Raw genomic sequence first — 23,221 nt, 5'->3', positions numbered from 1 at the left:
TCGGTGGCTTCGGTTCCCTTGCTCTCTTGGCCCTCCCCTGCTTCCTTTCTCCGTCACGTCCATGGAAACAGCAAATCAAAGTGCGTCCGCCGCGGTAGCAAAATAACAAGCCAACGTCAAGGCACTTTCCAAATGGACGAGTGCAGAGAGTGCAAAAAAATAATAATATTAAAATCAATCAACAAATACATGAATGAATCAGGGCGGCTCGTTTTGCGCACTGGGTGCGAGTGCAAATGGTTGTTTGTCTCTGCGTGCCCTGCGATTGATAGGCTGGCAACCGGTTCAGGGATAGGTAGGCTCAAGCACACCTGCGACCACCGTGGGGACGAAGCGGTTCAGAAACTGGACGGACGGACGGACGGACGGACGGATGGAGGAATAAATCACGAAGCGCAGTTCAATTCAATACGTGAAATCGGTACCTCGCTGATATGCAAAAAATAACGTGGCACGAAATGGAAACGACTTTTCTTTTATTTAATCCGTACAAAATAAAAAGAATGTTAAAAAGTTTACAATGCAACTTCCTTCTGCCTATCAGGAAACATTTGATATGGACATCGAGGGGAAGCCGTCTACTTCAAATGAAATCATTAAAAGTATCTTGGGAGGGGCATACGCAGCATTACAGGAACGAAAAGAAGTCAACAAGTTGAATGTGGCCTCAACAGAAATTAGTTATTATAACCGATTGAAAAACAAAGCCAGGGTTAATAAATGAATCATAACACAAATGAAACAAATAACAAGGAGCTGTCTGTGGTCTTGGGACTTTCTTTTAGGGTGGCGAGGTAAAAAGAGGAATTAAAAGAACTAAAGACAAGTGAGAGAAAAGCCACAAAGCAACACACAAAGCACACCTATCCTGTCTGTAGGCATTCAAAGAAAGAAAAAATCAACAACAAAAAAAGAAGAAATCAAAATCGTCATCAAAACGGAACTCCTTAAAACGATCTTGGCTGGATTCTCATCTCCAATGAAATAAAAGCCCAAGTTTAAAAGAGAACACAAAATTAAAACACAATGTACAACCAGATGTTTTTTTCTTTTCTCCGATGAAGAGTCTCTTGCTCCGAGTGACCGCCGTGAGAGCAACTTAAACGACAAAAAGTCAGTGTATTTGGGCGAGCTAAGAGTCATAGTCTTCGTCGTCGTCGTCGTCGTCCTGGCTTTGTTGTAGCGCGGGAGCTGGCGGCGGTGGCACGGTGCTCATCATGGAGTGGTGGGGAGCGAAGGCCACGGGGGGCCGCACCGGGGCCGCGCCGTCCCCCGGGACTACGTTTGCCCCCTGCGGGTGCTTGGGTGCGGCGGCGGCGGCGCTACGGGGGACACATTCAGAGGCACAAAGCAGAAGCACAAATACGCCGCAAGCAGTGATGCCAGCGCCCTCTAGTGGTAAGTGAAAGAATCTCAAGCTAAGTACACTTCAGTTGTATTTCCCTTTTATATGCAACACATTTGCATTTCATCCTGGAAAGAACTTTGCTTTTTTTTTTTTTTTTTTTTTTTTGATGCTACAAATGTTTGAACTTTGAATGCTCCATTTCCAGTCCTGGTTTTCTTTCATTTTCTGAATACTGAATGTTCAAAGTGAGCTCTGTCGGGTTAGCTCCTCCCAATGATGTTTTTGGGGCCGTACCTGTGGAACCTGGTTGCAGCCTGCAGATTTGTGCTCGACTGGGAGCCGTCCTCTCCGTCCCCGTCCGTCTCGCTGTCCTCAGAGTCCTCCTTAAGCCCGAAGGTCCGAGCGAGGACACAAAGCGGTTAGACGCGATAACGGAAGCGAGACGGCTCACTCGGCGCCAATGGCTTCCCACCTCCAGCTCCGACTCGGTTCCGGACAACTTCTTGTCCTTGGCCTTTGAGCCGGCGCCTCCGTTTTTGTGAGCCGAGCCCGGCTTTCGACCCCTTCGGGCGAGACGAGACGAGCGGCGGCGTGAGCGCCAAAAACAAAGCTGACGCACAAACACGAGCTCGGGTGGAGCGCGTCCATACCTGCGCGGCATCTTGTCCCCCGCCGGCTCGCCGTGGTTCTCGTCGCCCTCGCCCTGCATGTCGGGCACGGTCGCCACCAGGTCTTTGAGGAAATCAAACTGCTGCTCCAGCTCGATGCATTGTTTTCTATCCACGCACAGGTAGACCCAGTCCAGCAACACGCAAAGAGGCGAGACCACGCAAAGGCCACAGAGGGTCAAACTTACAAGTGTGACGTCGTCATGGTCTTGGCGTTCTTGGACTGGGTGACGTGGCAGGCCTTAGTGAGCAACGACTCCAAGAAAAGCTCCAGGGCTCTCGCTGATGTGGCTCGCGGTAAAGGAACCTAGCCTGGTAATGCCGACTCAAACGGTTCCGGTGCCGTCGGCTGCTCTGTGTGTTTACGCTCCTTTCAAGCGGCGAGTCACGCTGAAGGAAACGCACCGTCGGTCCTAACGCGCCATTTGGAATATTAGGAGGATGGACGTCCTCCGGCGGCGGCGGCGGCGGCGGGCGAGCCACGTTGGTCGCTGAGACTACACAGCGCAGAATAAGCAGATTTGATCGTCTGGAAGCGGGTCGAGGACGAGTCCCCCGGACCCCTTTCCTCCAAGGTGGATTGGATGTCGGACACCCAATTTTATAGGGCCCCACCGTACTTGCATGAAATCTGCTTGTTTGGAAATTCCGCTTTCATTCGCCAACTTTGAAAATGCAATATAGACAAAAAGGATACAAATAATAACAGGCACTGCAGCGGCCACTTTGCCTATTTCTTCATCCGTCTGCATAATTTTCTTAATTCTTGCCTGAAAAAGAGGGAATAACTATGTGACGGGAGACGTGAATGAACGCTCCCAAAAAGGCAGCTCGCCATGCTAAAAACAATGCGAACTAGTGGCGGACTTGAGGTAGCTTACGTCACACATTTGGATTCCTAAGACTGCGTTTCAACGTCTTTTGACTTTCAACTGTGCTAGTCGGGCTAAATGCAAGCCACGCCAAATGAAGTTTACAATGACAGATTAGCATTCTCGGAGAGGAGCTCGCGTTAGCCGGACCGCCCGGCCGCTTGGCCGGCCAAGCGGCCGGCCGGCCGGCCGGTCGGTCGGCGGCGTCGGTTAACACTTACCGGTGGAAATCTCGCGTTGTATTTCTTCTTTTTGCTCGGCATTGTAAAGTAAAGCAGGTGGTTGGCACGCACGCACCCACCCACGCACGCACGCACGCACACACGCACCCACCCCTGCCTGCCCGCCAGCCCCCGCGCGCGCGCCTGGGCGAATCAAGTATGCGGAGTCGCGAAAAGGTCCACCGCCGCGCAGACACCAAAATAGATGCGCGACGGACGGTCCCGGCCCGGGCTAAGATGTTAGCTTAGCACCTTAGCACGCCGTGACGGTGTCGTCACTCCGTCCGCTGCGAGTTGCGTAGTACGGTGGCCCCAGGGTCTAGACGCCCGATTCTTTCCACCATCATTTATCGCCAAAGTCAAAATGAGCGGGAGCCGAGGCGAAGCGAAGATTTGCAGTGCTTCGCTGCTCAAATGCCCCGACGCGTCATCACCATCGACAAATATTCAACGATCGTCTACGTTTATTTTCAAAACAGATTCTGCTCATTTTCCACACTTCTCTTCCGATTGGAACATGATCATGTCGTTTCGGACAATTTGAGAAGCAATTTGACCCATTCCTCTCTCCACCTTGACCTCGATTGCACCGGTTCGTTGAATGTAACTGTCAAATAAATCAAAGCAGACGTTTTGACCATTGACCAACTCTGCCCACGTTTCTCTCTCGACAGGTTCAAGAATACGATTGTGCACAATTGTTGATCGCTTTCCCTCCAATCCAATTTTTCGCAAATAATATCCCGAACGAAGATATATTTTAGGGTAAGGGCAATCACAACATGCAGGGGAAAAGCACCACTTGCCACTCGCAACCTAACCATTTGTACGAATGGTCCAACGGCACTGACGTCTGGCACTGACGTCTGACAGTGCCGCCGCCGCCGCCGCCGCCGCCCCGCCGCCGCCGCCTTCTTTGACAAAAACACAGACAGCGCCCCTTAGAGGCCGGAGGCTGCCGTTGGAAGCGGAACCGCTGTTTCGTTTGGAAGACTCTTTGGCTTCACCGCGTCTGACAAAACAGGTAGCGGTTGACACTTTGCATTCATCAATGTCGCCGCTCACAAGGAGCGTCGATATTACCTGGCTCTTCTTTATTTCAATCTGACAACGGCATACGCGTCAAGCGAGCGTGCTGGCTGTGGCTAATGGAGCTAGCTAGCTAGCTAGCTAGCTAGCTAGCAAAGTGGAAAGCGAGTCCACTCACGTTTGTAATCCCCAAATGAACGCTTATTGCCCGAGTTAGAAATGTTAGCAAAGCTTTGTTTGTTGCAAGCTGGATTTTTTTTGTACTGCTCATGTGAGCAAGGCCTGTAAGGTAATGTAAAGGTTGAAAAAAGACTCCCACTCTGCGCCTAAAGAAAAGTACACATACATAGGTAGCATAGGCGAGTGCTACTGCCGGAAGTAGCTTCAACGCTTTTACTCAAAATGACGAAAATTTTGAACTCCAGCATGTATGTTGTATACTTGAAACGACCTGTTTGCTTGTAATTTCAGACGAGAATTTTCCAACCCAGACGTGTGATCAAACAGGAGCGTTATGGAGGAGGAGGAGGAAGCGGCATCCCCGACAGGAGGCGACGCGGAGCGCCCGTTTGCAGCCGACACTTACGCCGCCGAAGCCATGGCAGCGGACATGGACCCCTGGATCGTGTTCGACTCCAGAAAAACCCCCAGGTCGGAGTTTGACGACTGGCTGGAGAGCAACAGGCCTTCGCGAGTGAGCAGATACGGCGACGGGCAGCCGGGCGCCAGTCCCGTGGGCTGGATTGCCGTGCGGGGCCCCGACTTCTGCGGTCATCAGGGGGAAGTGGAGGCGCTCCAGGAGAGCTGGGAGAAACTGGTGGCCAGCGGGCGAGCCGTCAACTTTGAGAACGTCAAGGAGCTGGCGCTGAACCACGGCGTCCTCTCGGGCAAGTGGCTCATGCACCTGGACGCCGGCTTCAAGGTGGATCGCGCGTGGGAGTCCGTGGCCAGAGCCACGGTGGACGGCGAGATCTCCAGCGTCAAAGTCAGCCCGTACGACCCGGTCAAAGGAGGCAGGCACGTCATCTGCGTCTACAACGACGACTTTACCGACGAGAGCCAAGTGGTCCAGCTGGACGCTTGCATCCGAGCTTCGGGCGTCAAGTGTCCTCTGGCCTACAAGCCGGACGTCTACACGCACCTGGGAATCTACCGCAGCAACCGCTGGAATCTCTGTCCCACCATCTACGAGAGTAAATTCAACCTGGAGTGTGTGCCCAGGCGCTCACGCATCATCAACAAAGTCACCAACCTGGACGTCACCTAAGCCCGACGAGGAACAAAAGGACAAACCAGTCGGTCCCGAAATTTTGCAATGGGGAGTCCGTCCGTCCGTCCGCCGGCGGAGTGAGTGAGTTGAAGCGTTCCTTTGGATCAAGAAGTGTTATTTGTTGCAGGATTTGCATCCTTGCCAACTCTTCACAGAAGCCCTTTTGACTGTGTTCACAGCCTGCAGACATCTGTGCAGTTGCCAAATAAAAGTTCTTGCTTGTGCTTTGACAAATTGACAATCACGCAAGTGCAAAGCATCTTTTATTCTAGAAATGAGCCATTTGTGTTGCAGCTGCATTTGGGGGCGCGGCCCAGGCACCAAAACTTTCACCTTCGGGAGCGCATGAAAAAAAAATAAAGACATTGGTCCACAAAGGGAACGCTTGACTTACCTTCAAGTCCGCAGTTTGAGTCAGACAAAAGACCCGTCGCTATCGCTCGCAAGACAAAGCCAACGTCCGTCCGTCCGAGAACTCGGCGCGACGATTGGCTTTGTCCTCAGCTAGCGAGCTAGCCTGTCCATTTCAGCGCACTTGTACGTAAGTGTGTTTTTTGGGGGGGTTTTTTGGGCAAGGCTGGAAGCGATTGAGTGACGAGCATTCGTCGCAATGACGGTGTGTGGCTTTTATTTTTCCAGGTCCGCACGGTGCCCCACGAGCGCAGGACGCTAGTGCACTCTAGCGCACGGCTATGGAATAAAGGGATCTTTTAGGCGGGGTGGCCCGAAACAAAGCCGGCTTGGCTTCCGCTGTTAAAAATAGAAATGAGCTGATCCTCGTCCACCGAAATCAACTCGTCAAACTCGTCCAGCACGGCGGGCCGCTGCTGGTTGTTGCCGGCGCCGCTGTTGGTCAAGACGTCCATCATGCTCTCGTTCTGGAGCAGGTTGATGATGCTGTTGGGGTAATTCATCCAGGTGCTTCCCGGATTGCCGGCCGGGTCCAAAGTGTTGTGCGCCGCCGCCGAGGCGGCGGCCCGCGGGCCGTTGCCGCCCTCGTCCGGCGGGTTGAGGAGGTCCACAAAGTCGTCCATGTCGAGGCTGTCCAGGGTTCCCGAGCCCTGGGCTTCGGAAAAGCTGGGGAACTGCGGGATGCCCTCCTCGGCCGCCGCGTCTGCCGGGAACTGAGAGCCCGGTAAGGAGAAGAAGCCGACGGACTGCGCGCCTGTGGCGGCGACAACGCCACAGGCGCTCCCTTGCGAGGCCGACGGGTCGATGGCCGAGGTGATGCCGGGGAAGAATTCCTGAAGGTCTGACAGGTTAACGGTGGGGTAGTCCTGGCTGGAAACAGTCGGGCGGTTGACGGCGCAACTGGAAATGGTGGCGGCTTGCGGCTGCGGGCCCAGGTTCAAGCTCTCCAGGATCTTCCACGTTTGGCTGCTGGCCGGGGCCGAAACGGAGGCGGCGGAAGAGGAAAAAGTGGATTGAGGGGCGGAGAAGGGCGAGGAGGGGAAGCGGGAAGCCTCCACCTTGCTCGGGCCCGGGAACTTGTGGCCGGGCTGCGCGTGAGCCAAAGAGCTCTGCGCTTTCGGGGCAACTGCAGCACAAAAGCAAGCGGCGCCGGCCGGCGGCGTGAGCAAAACCCGCAAAGGACTCGAAAGAGCCGCCGCCACCGCCGCGCGTGCGACACTCACAAGCCATGGCTGCCGCCGCAGCGGGCTTGCTCGGGGCCGTCCTCCTGGCGGGACTGAAGTGGCGTCGATCGGGCGGCACGACGGACCCTGAAATCCCCGCAGCTGTTAATCTCACGCCACGGAATGGGAGGCGGACTGCGATTGCGCTCTTACTTGTGGAGAGCAGAGATCCCAGCTTCAGACTCTGGAACATGTCGCCGGTGCGTTTCCGCTTCTCGTTCCAGCGGTATTCGTCTGGAGGGGACGGGAGGGGAGAAACGCATGTGAGAAGATAGCGGCGGCGGCGGCCAGAGTCAGGGCTCGAGGTCGTACCCCGGTCGGCGGGCAGGTACTGGAAGTCCATGGGCTCGCTGACCTCCCGGTCCGAGGGCCGGCGCAGCTGCAGCTTGACGCGAACGGGCTCGCTGAGGTCGGTGTCGCGGTAGGGCGGCGTGCGGAACACGATGGCCACCTGCCTGTGGACGTCTGCCTGGGAGAACGTGCCCTTGCCCTCCCACGAGTCCTGGAAGAAACGCACCTCGATGTCCTCTGTGGGGAAAGGGGTTGTCTCTTAACTTTGAGCGCGCCGTGTCCAGCGACCGTGAGTCACCTTTTTGTACTTTGTCGCACAGCAGAAAGATTTCGTCGCCGCCTTTGCAGCTGCCCGAGTTGCGGTTGACTCTGCAGATCTTCAGCTCGGCCGTGTTGGGAGCCCCTGAGACGAGAAGAACGGGCGAGCGGCTCAGAGCGCGTTCGTCCATTTCAATGTTGCTTTTCAAATGGCCTTTTTAGAGGAAGCTTTCTTATGCTTTTCAATTTGGGCCACTTGGCGTGCGTGACTCACGGTTGTCAAAGATGGGCTGCGAGACCACCGGCTCCAGGGGGAAGAGTTCCCCCGTGGGCAGCGTGATGGAGGCCTGGAAGCAGAGCCGCACGGAATTCAGGTCAAATTCCTCCTCCCACACCTTGGCCTCGTGAACTGCGGGCAGAGAGCGGATGGGTTGAGGCTGGGCTGGGCTGGGCTCAAAGAAAAGGGGCCGGCCGCTCACCGTTGAAGGGGTTGTTGTTGGTCTGCAGCCGGCAGGTGATGGCCTCGATCACGTCCTTCTTCTTCACGCACTGAATGCCCAAGTTCTGAAAGCTGAGAAGACGCAAACGGTTCACGTTTGTTTGGCTTCTGCCGGCAGCCCATCCCGTGCCATCCCGTGCCATCCCGTGCCATCCCGTGCCATCCCGTGCCATCCCGTGCCATCCCGTGCCGTCCCATCCTATCCTAGCGTACCTGTGTACGCGCCTCTCCTGCAGGTCGGCCTCATAGTAGCCGTGCTTGCAGTCCTTCCCGACCAGCTCGTGCGGATGCGGCTTGTACGGCGTGTTCTTTGTCACCAGCGAGATGCGGATCCGCAGGGGGCCGCTGTAGTTGTGCACCTGCCCAAACAACAAAGGAAGTGGGTCAAATGGGCCTTTTTCTGGACTGCGCGTGCCGAGACAGCCTTTCTTCGCGTCTTTCTCCGACGTGGATTTCCACGCGAGAGAGAGCAAGAGATCCCTTCCAGGCGACTCACCTTGATGGCCGGGTGGGTCTTGGTGGTGTCGTTGCTTTTCTCGCCGGGGATGCTGCCCGCAGAGCGCCCCTCGCACTTGTAGCGAAAGCGCATGCCGCGCTGCTTGGGCTGCTCGATGATCTCCACGAAGGGGCTCGCCGTTTGCACTTGATGGAGAAAGGACACAACAATGTGCGTTAAAAGGCGCCGCCGCCGCCTGATGCGGTCGCTCGGGTCCGTCCGACTCGTACCTGGGTTGGGCGCGTTCATCGGCCATCCGTACACACCTGCGACGGACGCACGAGTAACATGAAACAGAAAGACCACACGTTAGAGCCCGTTTCGCCACATCTCGGCGGCTTGGGCTCCCAGGGGGTCAAAGGTTACCGAACAAGGCCGACAAAAACAGGGAGTCGAAGGACGCCGCTTGAGACGTGGTGATTGATAGATATGTAATATGAAGTGACGCAAGTTGGAGCAAAGGTTTTGCCATTTGCAGCCGTTGTTATGATGCCGACAAAACGCCGCCAGCGGAAACTAACTCCTGGTTCTGCCTGCACAAGACAAATGAAGGCTGATGGCACACTTTGAGTTCACTTTCAAGTTTGAGCTGCAATCATTGTTAGCTGAGGCGCGCGATGTTTTCAACGGTTCAGTTTGGCGGTGGCACTTGGTTGAAAAAGTTGGCGAACCATCGATGTCATTTGACAACGCGGCGTCTGATCGCAAGATGGAGTCCACACTCCGAGCAGGACCGGCGCCGCAGCGCACCGCACCGCAGCGCACCTGCTTGAAATGACGACGAACGAACTCGAGTTGCATCGCTCACACGCAGCTAGAAAAATGTCGACACGCGAAATGACATGACCTCGTTTTCAAACGCCGTTCAGGGCCTTGACAAACGGAGGAGGAAATGCGTGACCCGACCCAACAGGCAGGCCCGTCCCAGCGCCCGCCGCGCACACGACAGGCAACTTCTTGTTCTTTTCAAGACAACTTTGTGATCATCTTGACGATAGATAACACACGCGGACGCGAGAAAGGAATAACAAAGTGGAATTCCCCCCTAGCGCAAAACAACACCCCGTCCACTTTCACCCCCCCTCCCCCGCCGCATTCCGCGCTCGCTCCAAAAAGTGAGCAAACACGCAGCAAAGCGGGCGAAAGCGGCTCCACTTACCGGCCATGGCTCCCGCTGTACTTTCTGGGCTCCTTTAGGCAATGTTGCGAAGGCCGAAACGTGCGAAGACTTGGCGAAAACACGTTTTGAGTAGGAGCTACTCGCTGCTGTGGCTCTCTCCGAATCGCTCCCCCGCCCGCCCGTCCGGCCTGGCCCGGCCCGGCCCGGCCCGCCGGCCGGATGCGGGCCTGCGCAGACTGCGACGCAGCGTCAAGCCGTATGTGACGACAACACGCACCTTTTCCGGTAGGCAGCAACACCAGTGTTCGGAAGTCGCATCGATTTATTTGTTCAAATGTTCCATCACGACCACTAATTCAGCTTTCAAGAAAGCAAAGTCATCCATCCTTGTTCAGCTTTGCGACACGAACCAGTCACCAAATGTGATTTGAGCTTCACACGCTCTGATTAAAATAATAGCATAGAAGAAACAATTGAGCATCATTGGAGACTTTTTACTGTCCAACTTGTCAGGGAAGACAAACTATCCCCGAGAGCGAGATGTCGCGCAACCCAAAGTCTTTTATTTGATGAGACACCAAGTCGTCTTTTTCCGGTTTCATTGTCGACGAGCTTGACGCCCAAAAAAATGGCACGACCGTCGATCACCGCCCACTCACACAGCGCGGAAATACCCACATGACGCACTTGGAGGTTCACAAAAAAGAGCGCGTGGGTGCGTGCGTGCGTGCGTGCGTGCTTGCGAGAGGCTCAAACCGATCGAATTACATCGTCTGGGGGAAACTTTCGTAGTTGCTTCTGTTTTTCTCGACGCGCGGCGGAGAGGGCGGGCAGGCAGGCAGCCACGCAGGCAGGCAGCCACGCAGGCAGGCAGCCACGCAGGCAGGCAGCCACGCAGGCAGGCAGCCACGCAGGCAGGCAGCCACGCAGGCAGGCAGCCACGCAGGCAGGCAGCCACGCAGGCAGGCAGCCACGCAGGCAGGCAGCCACGCAGGCAGGCAGCCACGCAGGCAGGCAGCCACGCAGGCAGGCAACCACGCAGGCAGGCAACCACGCAGGCAGCTACGCAGGCAGCCACGCAGCAACCACGCAGGCAGGCAGCCACGCAGGCAGGCAGGCAGGCAGGCAGCCACGCAGGCAGGCAGCCACGCAGGCAGGCAGCCACGCACGCAGCCACGCACGAAGGCAGCCACGCACGCAGCCACGCACGCAGCCATGCACGCAGCCACGCACGCAGGCAGCCACGCAGGCAGGCACGCACGCACCCAGGCAGGCACCAAAATTGTGAGTTGCTGCGAGCACTCACATTTCATTTGGCGTCTGCATCGGGCCAAGGGGAAAGGCGACGAAAGAACGCCTGCCTCCACGTTTTGTCCACGAGATGGCGGCGTAGGCGGGCGAGAAAACGTCATGTGCAAAGCACAACAGGTCCAAATCGTCCACATTTCGAAAGCGACTCTAAAACGGAAAGAAGTGATATCAACGTTACAGTATGTCTGGAAAAACAAAACTATGCTGAAACAATTCCATACATCAATACGTGTGTGTTCGAATGTTTTTAAAAGATTCAAAGACTTGATCGTCATGGTCAACTCCAACCAGAGTGTACTTGGGTTAACTGTTTAAACCCATCTATTCTGATGCTGGTTTTCTCAACTCGGGTTTGATTTGATTGTAGTGTTTTGTTGTTGGTTTTTTTTTGGGCGGGGGCTTGGAACGAATTTCCACCGAACCATCCAAATGTCAGCTAGTGCCCAATTTTGTCTCTCGACTAGCATGTAGTCGTTTGACAAGTGCGTAATGATGTCACACCAAAGTGGAGGGGAAAAACGTCACAAACGGGGAAGCCGTAGACACACGAAACATGGCGGAAAAGCTGACGTATCTCAGCACAATGCGAACGGCCGGGCTGGCTCTATGTATGTCTGATGTCTATGCTTGCCCAGGCAGAAGCGAGAATGATGCCTTCGTGGGCTCACTTCAATCGTCGGAAATACGACTTTTTCTTGTCATGATCACGTACGCGTGTAATAAACACGTCATATCCAAACTTGGATCACTCTCGGTCGACTTGTGGCAGGCATATTGAATCGACGTCCTCGTCGCGTGAGCGCGTATTGATAGATAGGCAAGGGACTTTCAAGGCAGCGCGCGCGAGGCATGTCATAAACGCTCGGGCTCGGGTTGGTGGTGCGTTTGGGGCCAGTGAGGCGGTACCTTCGGAGCCTCCTTCACTGCGGCGCAAGCGAGCTCTTCAAAACAGAAATGGCGGAGGGGGAGTTGGACGTGGACTCGTTGATTTCCAGGCTTTTAGAGGGTGAGTACGACTCTTTATTCAGCGGAGTGCGTGCGTGCGTGCGCAGCGCTGCGCTCCGTGCCATTGCGTCGTCGCCCTGTTTTGGGCCATCAGCTTGTAGCTTTGCTCGACTTGCTCTAGGGGTGCTACTGCTACTGCTGCTGCTGCTGCTGCTGCTGCTGCTGGTGCTGAGGGTCTTGTCGGGGGACATGACAACCGCATCTTTCAGCTCACATCGCCACCGCATCTTTCAGCTCACATCGCCACCGCATCTTTCAGCTCACATCGCCCCTTTCCTCTCTTTAACCTGTATTTGTTTCTGGACACGGTTCTGGACGGCCGGGCTTCTCTCTCTCTCTCTCTCTCTTTTTCTCTCGCTCTCTCTCTCTGCCATTTGCTATCGATGTGTGGCGTTTACGTGGCTTCAAAAACTTGCCATGGGCAACGACGTTATGAACGCCCTGACAATGCCTTATTACAAGCGCATCGCTCGCACGTCACGGCATCATTGGAGCGCGCCGAAATCAAAGCAGCAAAATCGTTGGAAAAATGGCTGGTGTTCCTTGAACGCAGTACGGTGGCCGGCGGCATCTTCACCTTCACCTTCCTCGCACAAGTTGGCGAATACAAACGTAACTTGGTCACTAACGCAGGCCCAGCGTGTCCATGCAGTTGTTTGGTTCCGCTAGATAGGAAACACTCAAGGTTCGTTCGGGGGCGTGGGCCTGTTGAATTCTCCCGCAGGACTAAAAAGCAACCGTTTTTGTCCCCCCCCAAAGGCGAGCGAGCCGGGGCGGGGCAAGGCGTGCTGTACATAGCGTTGACCTGCGAATGTTTGTTTACTCGAGAAGTCGCGGGACGAATCAAATTGATCACTGTACGGCTTTCTCCTCCATGCTGCCGTTTGACACGCTTGGTGTAATGTCGCGCCAGGGCTGCTGTCGACCACAGCTCACACGCAGACGCTCACGACGTGCGACACTTGGCCGTAGTAGTGAAGTCTGCGAGCGCGGCGCGGTTTGGTCATCGCAACGCCGAGACGCGGCCCGGACGCTTTTCCGCGCGTTCCGTAATGGACTCTCAAGCCTTAGCAGCCGATGATACGGCGAATGGCTCGTTGTCGTCACCTCACCCAGCGACCGTGTGTTTCTTTCGTTGCGTTGTAAAGCGTTATGCGCAATCCGGTAACAAATATGGTTGCGAGCTCCTGCGGAGGGGCTACAAATCGGCGGTCGGCAATGTCAAATTAGCTAACGATATTCGCTTGGCGGAATGTGACGCAAAGCTCCTCAAATCACTCCCACGTGATTCCTTGGCGCCAACAAACTGCACGAGGAGTTGGTCATCTATAAAACAAAACGGAAAGGGTCACTTGAAAATGCGCCCACTGTCGGCGGACCAAAATACATTTTGCTATTTAGTTTCAACCATGACGGACGGGCACACGGGAGACTGCAGAGACGTCTGATTAAATGTCAGCGCACGCAGCTGTCTGGGACACCAATAAAGCAAGCCGGGGGGGCGAGGCGGGGGCTGTTTAGGAAGTTACAAGCGGCAGCCAGTGCACAAGTCCAAACGTTGACGAGAAAAAAAAACTCTCATTTGGAATTTTTGGGGAGCCTTGACGGTGACAACACGGCACGGCACGTTTGTGGAAACAATGGCGGAGAGAGCCTGCGCGTTGAGGGGGGGTCGGCCGGCTTCTTTTGGATAGACGGCGCCTGTCCCGCGACAGAAGCGCCCCGTGCTCGGCTCAGCGGTTCTCGGGTCGGGCAGAGCCGAGAGAGGAGCCTCGCGGCGCTCCCGCTTTGTCCCGACAGGGGACTTACTCAAAGCCGCCACGCGGCGACGCCCATATATGGGCCGGTTACTGCTCCAAAATGTGCAAGGAAGGGGGAGGGGGGTGGTCTGCCTCAGTGAGCAGTCAAGCCAGAGGAAAAGTGTCTGTTTGGGACCTCGCTCCGCCGCTGATGGAAATGTGCAGAGAAGCGAAAGCAAAATTGCAATCAAAGTCAAACAACAAAAGGGCCTAAAACACTTTGCCCTCACGTCCGTCTGTCCGTCCCCAGTGCGAGGATGCCGTCCGGGGAAGATCGTCCAGATGACGGAGGCCGAGGTGCGGGGCCTCTGCATCAAGTCCCGGGAGATCTTCCTCAGTCAGCCCATCCTTCTGGAGCTGGAGGCTCCCCTCAAAATCTGCGGTGAGCGCCGGCTGTTGGTGGCGGCTGTGGGCGCCGTCCGTCTCCCCTTTCCGTTCCCCTCGTCGTCACCCCTCCCTCCCTGCCTCCCTCCCTCCCAGGTGACATTCACGGGCAGTACACGGACCTGCTGAGGCTCTTTGAGTACGGCGGCTTCCCCCCGGAGGCCAACTACCTGTTCCTGGGCGACTACGTGGACCGGGGGAAGCAGTCGTTGGAGACCATCTGCCTGCTCCTGGCCTACAAGATCAAGTACCCCGAGAACTTCTTCCTGTTGCGGGGCAACCACGAGTGCGCCTCCATCAACCGCATCTACGGCTTCTACGACGAGTGTGAGCGCCTCGGCGGAGCGGCCGGCCGGCCAGCCTCGGCGGCGGCGGCGGCTTACCCCGTGTCCCGTGTCCTCTAGGCAAGCGCCGCTTCAACATCAAGCTGTGGAAGACCTTCACCGACTGCTTCAACTGCCTGCCCATCGCCGCCATCGTGGACGAGAAAATCTTCTGTTGCCACGGAGGTACGCCGCGCGCGAGGAGCCTTCCGGCGGGTCTCGGGCCACCCGTGACGCGGTGTGGCGCTCTCGTCCGCAGGTCTATCTCCTGACCTGCAGTCTATGGAGCAGATCAGACGCATCATGAGACCCACGGACGTGCCCGACACAGGTCGGTTTGAGCGTGAGGATGCGAAGCGTAGCCCGGCGACCCATCGGCCGTACGTAGCAAAGCGCATATACGCCACCGGCGCTTGAGAACTGTGACTGAAAAAAAAAAGCCGTCGCACGATGATGAAGGACAGTTGCGTAAGAGCTTCCTTAAAAACCTTTGGAAGCCGCCCTTAGCGTCATCCCACAAAACGACTCGGCGGCCGAGCGATTGTCCCAATCGAAAAAGCGCTTTGCCTGGCATCCTGTTCAAAAGAAGAAGAAGAAAACATTTGGAGACTGGCGTGAAATCCATGGATTTTTGTAACATTCTATGAATAACACTTGAACAATTCCAATGGACTCCGGCCAACTCTCCAAATATATTAGCACTCGCTGGTGTCTCCGTGTCAGTCACAGTTGTGCCCGTGCGTTAAATGTCGGACGGTCACAGGAAATGAGCCAGCTCATTAAGTTGACAAGGATGGGGGACGACTCCGTTAGAAATATGGACGGCCCCATTTTCATCACAATCAAAAAAGAGACATCTTAAGTAACCACAGTCTCTGCTTGGAACGATCCTACTTGCGTGTTGTCATGAAACCTGCTTCTTCTCCTTTTAAGGGAGTCAGATGCTCTCGCTGCCTTTTTTTTTTTTTTTTTTTTAGCCCACATCCTCTTATGGTCTGCGCGCACAGAGGGAAAAAGTTACCTATACCATCTTGCAGGCCTCCTGTGCGACCTCTTGTGGTCGGACCCAGACAAAGACGTGCAGGGCTGGGGCGAGAACGACCGCGGCGTCTCCTTCACGTTCGGAGCCGACGTGGTCAGCAAGTTCCTCAACCGACACGACCTGGACCTCATTTGCAGAGCCCACCAGGTTGGAATCATGTCAATGTCAAAGGCGGCGGGTCGTCGATGTGCATGTTTTCGCTGCCTCCTCCTTTACTCCTACTCACCGCGTGCCGTTGGGCCGGCTGCCGTGTGGGGCCCTCCCTCCTTTCCTTTCCTTTCCTTTCCTTTCCTTGCTTCCTTTCCTTGCTTCCTTTTCCTCCCCGCCTCAGGTGGTGGAAGACGGTTACGAGTTCTTTGCAAAGAGACAACTGGTGACGCTTTTCTCGGCGCCCAATTACTGCGGCGAGTTCGACAACGCCGGCGGCATGATGAGCGTGGACGAAACCCTCATGTGCTCCTTCCAGGTGCTTGCTCCAAAAAGTGCAAACGGGAAGTTGCCCGCCCGCCCGCCTGCAAAACAATGTTTGATTGAAAACTGCCTGCCGCCCGGCGGCGTGTCCTTCAGATCCTGAAGCCCTCAGAGAAAAAAGCCAAGTACCAGTACGGCGGCATGAACTCCGGTCGGCCCGTCACTCCTCCCCGCACGGCGCAACCTCCCAAGAAGCGGTGAGGGAGGACGGAAGGAGACGAGACGGGACGGGACGAGCGGCGTCTGCTTCCCGCGCCCGTCACGTAGATCCACCGACTAAAAACCGAACAAAAACACGCAGCCCACTTTTTCTTTACCTCCCGCTGAACTGCCCCTCGCATCTACTTCAACATTAAAGGAATAAATATATCAAGCACACACAATGTGGGGGTGTTGTTGCATTTTGTTTCTTCATACACACGGAGGGGCGCGCAATCGCAATGGCTAGCAAACAAACAGACGTTGCATTAGCGCCCGTCCGCATGTAGCGCCATCTACCGGCGGGCGCGGGCAGGCATTTAGTTTTATACAGTCCTTCCTGGTTTATGGCGGATAATTGCTTCCAAGAGCACATGCGATAGGCGGAAAAGTAATGTCACCCTCTCATTTTTGACATACTCCATACATTTCTTGTGCGTATGAAACCATATAAGCGCATATGTTATCATTAGAACATTCGTTTCAAACATGTCAATACTGGATTGATGAAAAAAATGACATACAGAAAAGAATGTATAAATACGTGTGTAGATGTAGTCAAAGTATACATACTTTGTTTTAAAAACTCACTTTTTAAAAAAATATATAACAAGGTACAATGCTGTGTGTTTTTAGAATTCTTATTATTCCAACAACCTGTCTAACAACAAGGTACAAGTGTACGTACTGCAATTGTGTGGGCACTCCCTGCTTGCCTTCTGCTGCCAAACATTTTCAGTCCATTCAAACAGACAAAGGCTGCTCTGCTCTGCTCTGCGGACGTTCACACACCGGTCAGTCCATGTATGCGAGGCACAGTGCGTTGGTAGAAAAACAAAAAAAAACCTCCGACCGATAAACATTGTCATCAGTCCAAATCCAAAAACAAAGAAATACTCTTCCGATGAACACCAGAAAGATTTCGCTGAAGAAAATTCCTCAATTCACGCCAAATCTAACTGACTGAATCTTTGTTCAGGCGGCCAGGCCAGGCCAGGGCAAACAGGAAAATGGCAGAAGGTTCTTGTTTGACTTTGCTGTGTCAGGGAGGACGAAAGCCCCCGAGCTCACGCTCCGCGAGATGGCGGAGACACAATGTGGCTCAGACGCTTGAACGCATTAGCAAAAGGCATCCCTTGTCTTTTCAAGCAAACAAATGTCAAAGAATAAGCGTCCGTTCCCTATGTTGCTCATTCCTTCCTATTGCCTTGACTTTAAAGTGGCATTTGTTCACTCAATTTACGATTCCTCGCTTTTGGTGGCAGAAAAAGAAAAGAAAGCTGATGGAAAAGCGCACACTGTTGAATAAAACACAAAAAGGTAGTCGCGCTCAGTCAGCGTCCCAAAGCGCACTGGCGAGCGCGGCAAAGACTCGAAGGCTAGCCGAAGCGGCTTGCGGGTCCGCCGCACACCGCTACACCAGCCTTCGGAGCAGGAAGGAAAGCGCGGCGCCGATGGACAGACCCAGAGCCAAGAAAAAGGTCATCAGAGATCCGGCCGTCTCCGCGTCCTCGGCCTCCACCAACCTGAGCACAAAAGAGCCCGGCCGGCGCCGGCCGGGTGAGCGGCGTTTGGGTGGGCCCGGCCCGCGTGGCTCACCGCTCCTGCTTTGCTCACTCACTGCGGCGCGTACGACATGGACAGACAGACAAAGTATCCGCTGGAGATGGAGAAGAGAGCCATGACCACGGCAAAGACGGCGTCCGAGGCAAAGTAGACGGTCAGGAAGGAGCGAGGCTGGACGTTACACAGCATCAGGAGCGGGATGAAGACCACGCGGGAGACCACCAGCAGCGGGAAGAGAGGAGACTCCTTGCGAGGCTGACGACACAGAGACCACGTCCTTCAAAAGGCTCCGCATCGAGTGGCTTCGCAAACAAACGCTTTGCCTCTCGGGACTCACCCAGCGTATCAAGGTGGTGACCGTGCGGCCCAGCCAGTCGTTGATGTTGAAAGTCAGGAAGCAGCACACGATGATGAAGTAGTTGTCTGCGGAGGGAGGGAGCGAGCGAGGAGGGAGGGAGGGAGCGAGCAAGGAGGTAGTGAGGGAGCGAGCAAGGAGGTAGTGAGGGAGCGAGGGAGCGAGCGAGGGAGCTGCGCTCAGTCAGATGCCAAAGTGGTTTGAAAGCGGAGCACCGACCCCATCTCCCCGGCAAGGCGGTCGTCCTGACGTCCACGGTAACGGCGGGAAACACCGACAGAGTGACCGTGAACACAAAGGTCACGCAGAAGGCCATCACCCAAATCTGCGCACAAGGGCAAGGAAGGGAGGGAGGGCTTTATTTGGCCAGCGGAAAGTCTTGCCGCTTCAAAAAGCGCCACCGACGCTAACGCGCACGCTCCCCGGCGCAAGCCACATGGGGTCGGCCCACCGTTCACAAGATGGCCGCCGCGTGCTCAGCTCGGCCTATTGGCATAAACATCCGTCCATCCGTCCATCCGTCCGTCCATCCATCCATCCATCCATCCATCCATCCATCCATCCATCCATCCATCCATCCAAGCGGCAAATTCTCCTTTGCTCAGACGCTTTCGAATTTTTGGTCCTTTTCCAGTTTGTTTGGACACGACCAGTTGTTGACCCTCCGGTCTTTTGCCTGGTAGGTTGGTTTTGAGTTGGATTCCGTTTGATTGCTTTTAGTAGTCGTTCCAACACATTTCATCAGGAAAAAAAAAAAAAAAAAAAAAAAAAAGAGAAGAAAAGGTTCACCTTCTTGAAGACCTCCACGATGGAGGCTTTGGCTTGCTTCTTGTCCGGCTGCCCCAGCGCCAGGAAAGCCTCGCGTCTTGGGTCCCGCCGGGCCTCGGAGCCCTCCGCGTCATCGCCGTCTTTGACGGGCGGCGAGCCGTTGGCGCGGCCGTCGAGCTTGCCGCCGTCCGCTGTCGAGCTCTCCGCTTGACACACAGATGGACAGTGAGTGCAAACAAAGGGCGCCTTTGTGCGAGCGCCGCCGCGACTCGCCGCGGATGAATGGAGGCTAAACGAGATAATGGCTCTCAAATTGATTGAATTGAGCCACGCGAGCGAGCGAGCGCTCCTTTGGAATTGCCCACGCGTCAAGATGAATTGGCCGCAAGTGGCCAGCCAAAAGGCGCAGGCGCTCTTTCTCTCTCTCACCTGCGAGCAGCTCATCCGTGGCGCCGGGCTCGTATTTGGCGCCCTGGCAGAGGTAATGGCGGGCAAACTCCTGCGGGCGAGCAAAAAGCTCCTTGACGCAATGGCGCCCGAGCCGCTTTGGCCGGGAGTACCTACCAATCGGGGCAGGAGGAGGTAGCACGCCAGGGTCGCCAGCGTGCCCACGCACGGCGTGATGAAATAGCCCAACGCCGCCGACTCGGGATGCGCGTCACCTGGCCGGCCGGCCGGGAGGGAGGGAGGGAGGGAGGGAGGGAGCAGGTTGTCTGACACGCCGGAGCGAGCTAGCGAGCGAGCGGCGGGATTCCTTGGCACTGTCGCTTGCGCACTTACTGGCGGTGGCGAGCAGCATGGCCACGGCGGCAAAGGTGCCGGCCATCCCCTGGCCGCTCATGAAGACGGCGCTGTACTTCTGGGGGAGCATCCCCACCAGGCCGAAGAGACTCCCTTGCAGCACGGCGCCGAACGCTGCGGGATGGAGGAGCAAAGGGCTCAGCGGGACGCGACGAGCCCGGCGCCAGCGGCGGCGGACGCCCGCTCACAGTTGATGAACCAGATGGTGGCCATGGTGACGGAGAAGAAGCGCTCGGTGTCCATTTCCACCTTGACCAGCGCGGCGGTGAAGACGAAGAGAAGCAGCATGAAGATCAGGCTGCCGGCGATGCGCACCGCCTCCGATATCCTGAGTCACAGGTGTCAAAGCCCTTAGGTCCGGATTCAAAAGCTCCCGTCGGGTGAAGGGCGCCAAAACCAAAGATGAGCGAGTGGACCACGGCGGGCGTATCCAAGCGCGGCCAAAGAAAAACAACATCATGTTTATATTACGGGAGCAAAATAAGTTAAGTCGCAACTCATTTGAATGGACCAATCGGATAAGAAAAAGCAATCTCGATCGATCGACACCGCTACGGTCCGAGTGACCGACTCGTACGAGCCGCCACGCCAGTCTACTATGACTTTTGGCGGCTGAGCCACTTGGAGCTTTTCTCAACTTTCGAGTCCCGGGGCCCAAAAAATCCACCGAGCCGAGAAAGGGCCGTCCCCAAAAGGTCGCTCGATACGACGTTGCCACGGGCGGGTGCGAGAGACCTCTGGTAGAGGATGGAGTTGAGCAAGGTGAAGAGCAGCAGGGGCAGCTGGGACAGCAGGGTCATGCAGCTGTTGAAGTAGTCGCCGTAGCCACCGTCGACGCCGTCCGTGACGTTGGACGCGTTTGCGCTCAGCCGTCGCTGGAAATACTGCAAGCGGGCGAGAAGGGAGAGAAAATGGAAAAGCTTTCAAAAGATGGCCTAGAAACAAACGGCGTCTCGTGATGACGGCCGACCGCATCGTCAAAAAAAACAAGCCGACGGCGAGCTGCTAAAAAGGGCTCTCTGAACCTCGGCGCGTGATCACGTGTACGCACACGAGCCAGCAAAGTTAACGCCGGAGAAAAATAGCAGCACGTCACGACCTTTGGCACAAGGAGAATGTTCATTCACCGGGATTCAATGAACTCACAGTAGTAATCCAAGACAGCCAAATTGTTCCTTTTAAAAGTTAAAACAGTCCCAACGATCACACATGTGGGTGTGGTGACATTTGTCCTCTGCATTGAACCCATCCTCATGTGATTTGGATCCATCCCCTGCCCTGCCCTGCCCTGCCCTGCCCTGCCCTGCCCTGCCCTGCCCTGCCCTGCCCTGGCCTGCCCTGGCCTGCCCTGGCCTGCCCTGGCCTGCCCTGGCCTGGCCTGGGGGAGAGAGGGGAGCAGTGAGCAGCAGCGGTGCCGCCCGCGCTCGGGAATCATTTGGTGATCTAACCCTTAATGCTGAGTGCCAAGCAGGGAGGCAATGGCTTCCATTTTTATAGTCTTTGCTATGACCTGGTCACAACCTTCCAGTCTCAGGGCGGACACTCTACTACTAGGCCACTGAGCTGCTTTGCTGTCGCTACGTAGGCCCGTCGCCATAGACACGGCCAGCCAGCGCCCGAACGCCTCCCATCTAGCGGCGAACGCCTCCCATCTAGCGGCCGCCATACTGCACAAACAGGTTCCAGCGAGCGCCGCTCTAACAGTCCGGCAGGCAATTTGAAATCTTTTTGGCCGGGGTGGGCTGATATTGATACGTAGACTTTCAATTACCAGCGACGCAGTCATGAAGAAGTTCCATGGCAGCAGCGTTCCCAAGCCCAGGATGAAGAAGCAGATCCCAACCAAGCAGCCCCTGAAATGACAACGAGGGACCGCAGGGACGGAATAAGTCGCAGAGCCCACCGAGGGCATCGCCCACCGAGAAAGCGCACGCGCGTCTCACCGGTCTGGAGGAGCGGCTCGGAGTCCCTTCATCTTAAGAACACCGGGCGGGAAAAGTCAGCCACGCCGTCGAGGGCAAATCAGCAGCGGCGGCGGCGGCGGCGAGCCTCGCTCTTTTCACGCTGCCAAATGGCGGCTCAGAATGCGTGCCTTCGTGCGTACAGAAAAAGGACAAAAAGGAAAACGAATCGGACACAAAGTTCGCGGTCAATCATTGAGGAGCCCTCACGGGCAAGATGCAATTCTCTCACAACGCCTCTTTTCAAAATAAAGAATTAGAAAAATCAAAAACCTATCAAATGAATAGATCCCAAAAATAGAATCAAGGTGCGATCGTGGGCAATTTTTCAAATTGCAAAATCTAAAACGTACGTGCTCATATCGCCTCGTTTTGAAAAATATAAATATATATCAACAATGAATAATCAATAATAATTTTAAAAAAAAAGGGGGGGGGGCTGCTGCAAGCCGTTTTTTCCCAGAAACGGAGATATATTGAAATATCCATCCATCCATCCATCCATCGATTTTCTGAACCGCTTCGTCCCCACGGGGGTGTGCTGGAGCCTACCTATCCCTGAACCGGTTATCAATCGCAGGGCACGCAGAGACGAACAACCAACCATTTGCGCTGGCTCGCTCACTCACTCACTCACTCACTCACTCACTCACTCACTCACTCACTCACTCACTCACTCACTCACTCACTCACTCACTCACTCACACCTAGGGACAATTTGGAGTGCTCAATGCAATGTTTTGTTGGCAAATGGTCCGCTGAGCAGAATCCATCAAGGGGCGCCGGCTATCGCGAGTCGTGGTGACCGTCGCATGTTTGCTACGAGGAAGGAAGGAAGGAAGGAAGGAGGGAGGGAGGGAGGGAAGGAAGGACATTTGATGGACGTTCCGTGGGCCGGCTGAAGTAAGAAAGGTGCTTACTTGAACGGAAGCGCGTGGTGCCGCTCATACGTAGCAGCTTTGCGTGTCTCCTCGTGATCGCCGCAGGAGGAGGTGGCGGCCCGCCCGTTTCTTCAGCGTGCGTGGCTTGTTCACTCACTCTTCAACTCTCCCTCTCACATCGCCCTTTCCGGCAGTAGTACTTCCGGTGTGACGTCACTGTCACGTCATCACGCCGTGCTCGCTCTCTCTCTCTCTCTCTCTCTCTCTCTCTCTCTCTCTCTCTCTCTCTCTCTCTCTCTCTCGTCACCGCGGCATTGCGACGTCCATTTCGAAACGGGACTCGCTACGTGCGAAAAGGTCCTCGGGACGGATGGAAGAAGCAGATGGTTGGCAGATGGTGATGAACGAAGAGCAAGTGGTTCTTTTCCTCTCCGTATTTTGCTCGAGTGTCAAAGTTCAAACAAGAATGATGCTCGAAAATGACCGGGTTAACTCGCAATGAGGCAAAAAGCAGAAGTTCGACCACGCTCTTGAGTTGAATTGCACTAGGAACAAGAGCATTAGGCCAATCCATTTGTGACACACACGTCATGGATCGATCGGATCGATGCCAGCGGCTCATTATATGCGTTCGTTGCTGCTCCGTGGTG

General features: G+C 55.4%; 5 protein-coding genes across 12 annotated transcripts; 2 read left to right on the top strand and 3 right to left on the bottom strand.

Moving 5' to 3' along the window:
- Positions 1-459: 459 nt before the first annotated feature.
- On the bottom strand, positions 460-3,960 carry drap1 (DR1-associated protein 1 (negative cofactor 2 alpha)). Of its 5 annotated transcripts, none has more exons than XM_085937744.1 (7): positions 3,931-3,960; positions 2,714-2,786; positions 2,205-2,298; positions 1,999-2,124; positions 1,821-1,911; positions 1,643-1,731; positions 460-1,322 (listed from the first exon to the last, which is right to left on the bottom strand). In XM_085937744.1, exons 1-7 carry the CDS (start codon positions 3,931-3,933, stop codon positions 1,133-1,135), a joined length of 666 nt encoding a protein of 221 aa, XP_085793870.1. In that variant the 5' UTR covers positions 3,934-3,960; the 3' UTR covers positions 460-1,132. The 5 variants fall into 5 exon arrangements, with proteins under 5 accessions (XP_085793870.1, XP_085793854.1, XP_085793873.1 ...); XM_085937728.1 differs by lacking the exon at positions 3,931-3,960 and adding an exon at positions 3,110-3,911 and having other exon boundaries at positions 460-1,319; XM_085937747.1 differs by lacking the exon at positions 3,931-3,960 and adding an exon at positions 3,362-3,910.
- c2h11orf68 (chromosome 2 C11orf68 homolog) lies at positions 3,392-5,803 on the top strand. Of its 2 annotated transcripts, XM_085937698.1 has the most exons (3): positions 3,392-3,701; positions 3,784-4,133; positions 4,610-5,803. In XM_085937698.1, the coding sequence occupies exon 3, from the start codon at positions 4,653-4,655 to the stop codon at positions 5,403-5,405; it is 753 nt and encodes a 250-aa protein (XP_085793824.1). In that variant the 5' UTR covers positions 3,392-3,701; positions 3,784-4,133; positions 4,610-4,652; the 3' UTR covers positions 5,406-5,803. The 2 variants fall into 2 exon arrangements, with proteins under 2 accessions (XP_085793824.1, XP_085793832.1); XM_085937706.1 differs by lacking the exon at positions 3,392-3,701 and having other exon boundaries at positions 3,775-4,133.
- Positions 5,659-11,164, bottom strand: rela (RELA proto-oncogene, NF-kB subunit a). Of its 2 annotated transcripts, none has more exons than XM_085937582.1 (11): positions 11,013-11,164; positions 8,817-8,852; positions 8,587-8,732; positions 8,304-8,449; positions 8,071-8,162; positions 7,866-8,000; positions 7,632-7,736; positions 7,355-7,570; positions 7,196-7,276; positions 7,043-7,129; positions 5,659-6,945 (listed from the first exon to the last, which is right to left on the bottom strand). In XM_085937582.1, the coding sequence occupies exons 1-11, from the start codon at positions 11,149-11,151 to the stop codon at positions 6,119-6,121; spliced, it is 2,010 nt and encodes a 669-aa protein (XP_085793708.1). In that variant the 5' UTR covers positions 11,152-11,164; the 3' UTR covers positions 5,659-6,118. The 2 variants fall into 2 exon arrangements, with proteins under 2 accessions (XP_085793708.1, XP_085793716.1); XM_085937590.1 differs by lacking the exon at positions 11,013-11,164 and adding an exon at positions 9,746-10,412.
- On the top strand, positions 11,095-16,410 carry LOC147059843 (serine/threonine-protein phosphatase PP1-beta catalytic subunit). The gene is made up of 8 exons (XM_085937662.1): positions 11,095-12,023; positions 14,072-14,203; positions 14,302-14,532; positions 14,610-14,714; positions 14,788-14,859; positions 15,566-15,717; positions 15,902-16,036; positions 16,138-16,410. The coding sequence occupies exons 1-8, from the start codon at positions 11,972-11,974 to the stop codon at positions 16,240-16,242; spliced, it is 984 nt and encodes a 327-aa protein (XP_085793788.1). The 5' UTR covers positions 11,095-11,971; the 3' UTR covers positions 16,243-16,410.
- On the bottom strand, positions 16,031-23,111 carry LOC147059842 (equilibrative nucleoside transporter 2-like). Of its 2 annotated transcripts, XM_085937635.1 has the most exons (13): positions 22,611-23,104; positions 21,673-21,821; positions 21,501-21,582; positions 20,465-20,613; positions 19,918-20,057; positions 19,709-19,843; positions 19,493-19,590; positions 19,358-19,427; positions 18,950-19,134; positions 18,380-18,485; positions 18,143-18,228; positions 17,861-18,060; positions 16,031-17,765 (listed from the first exon to the last, which is right to left on the bottom strand). In XM_085937635.1, exons 2-13 carry the CDS (start codon positions 21,702-21,704, stop codon positions 17,654-17,656), a joined length of 1,395 nt encoding a protein of 464 aa, XP_085793761.1. In that variant the 5' UTR covers positions 21,705-21,821; positions 22,611-23,104; the 3' UTR covers positions 16,031-17,653. The 2 variants fall into 2 exon arrangements, with proteins under 2 accessions (XP_085793761.1, XP_085793751.1); XM_085937625.1 differs by having other exon boundaries at positions 18,950-19,590; positions 22,611-23,111.
- Positions 23,112-23,221: the final 110 nt, after the last annotated feature.

Source organism: Syngnathus leptorhynchus, chromosome 2 (genome assembly GCF_054491065.1).
Source record: "Syngnathus leptorhynchus isolate UIUO chromosome 2, UIUO_Slep, whole genome shotgun sequence".
Classification (NCBI taxonomy): Eukaryota; Metazoa; Chordata; class Actinopteri; order Syngnathiformes; family Syngnathidae; genus Syngnathus; species Syngnathus leptorhynchus.
This window is presented reverse-complemented; position numbering and strand designations above follow the sequence as displayed.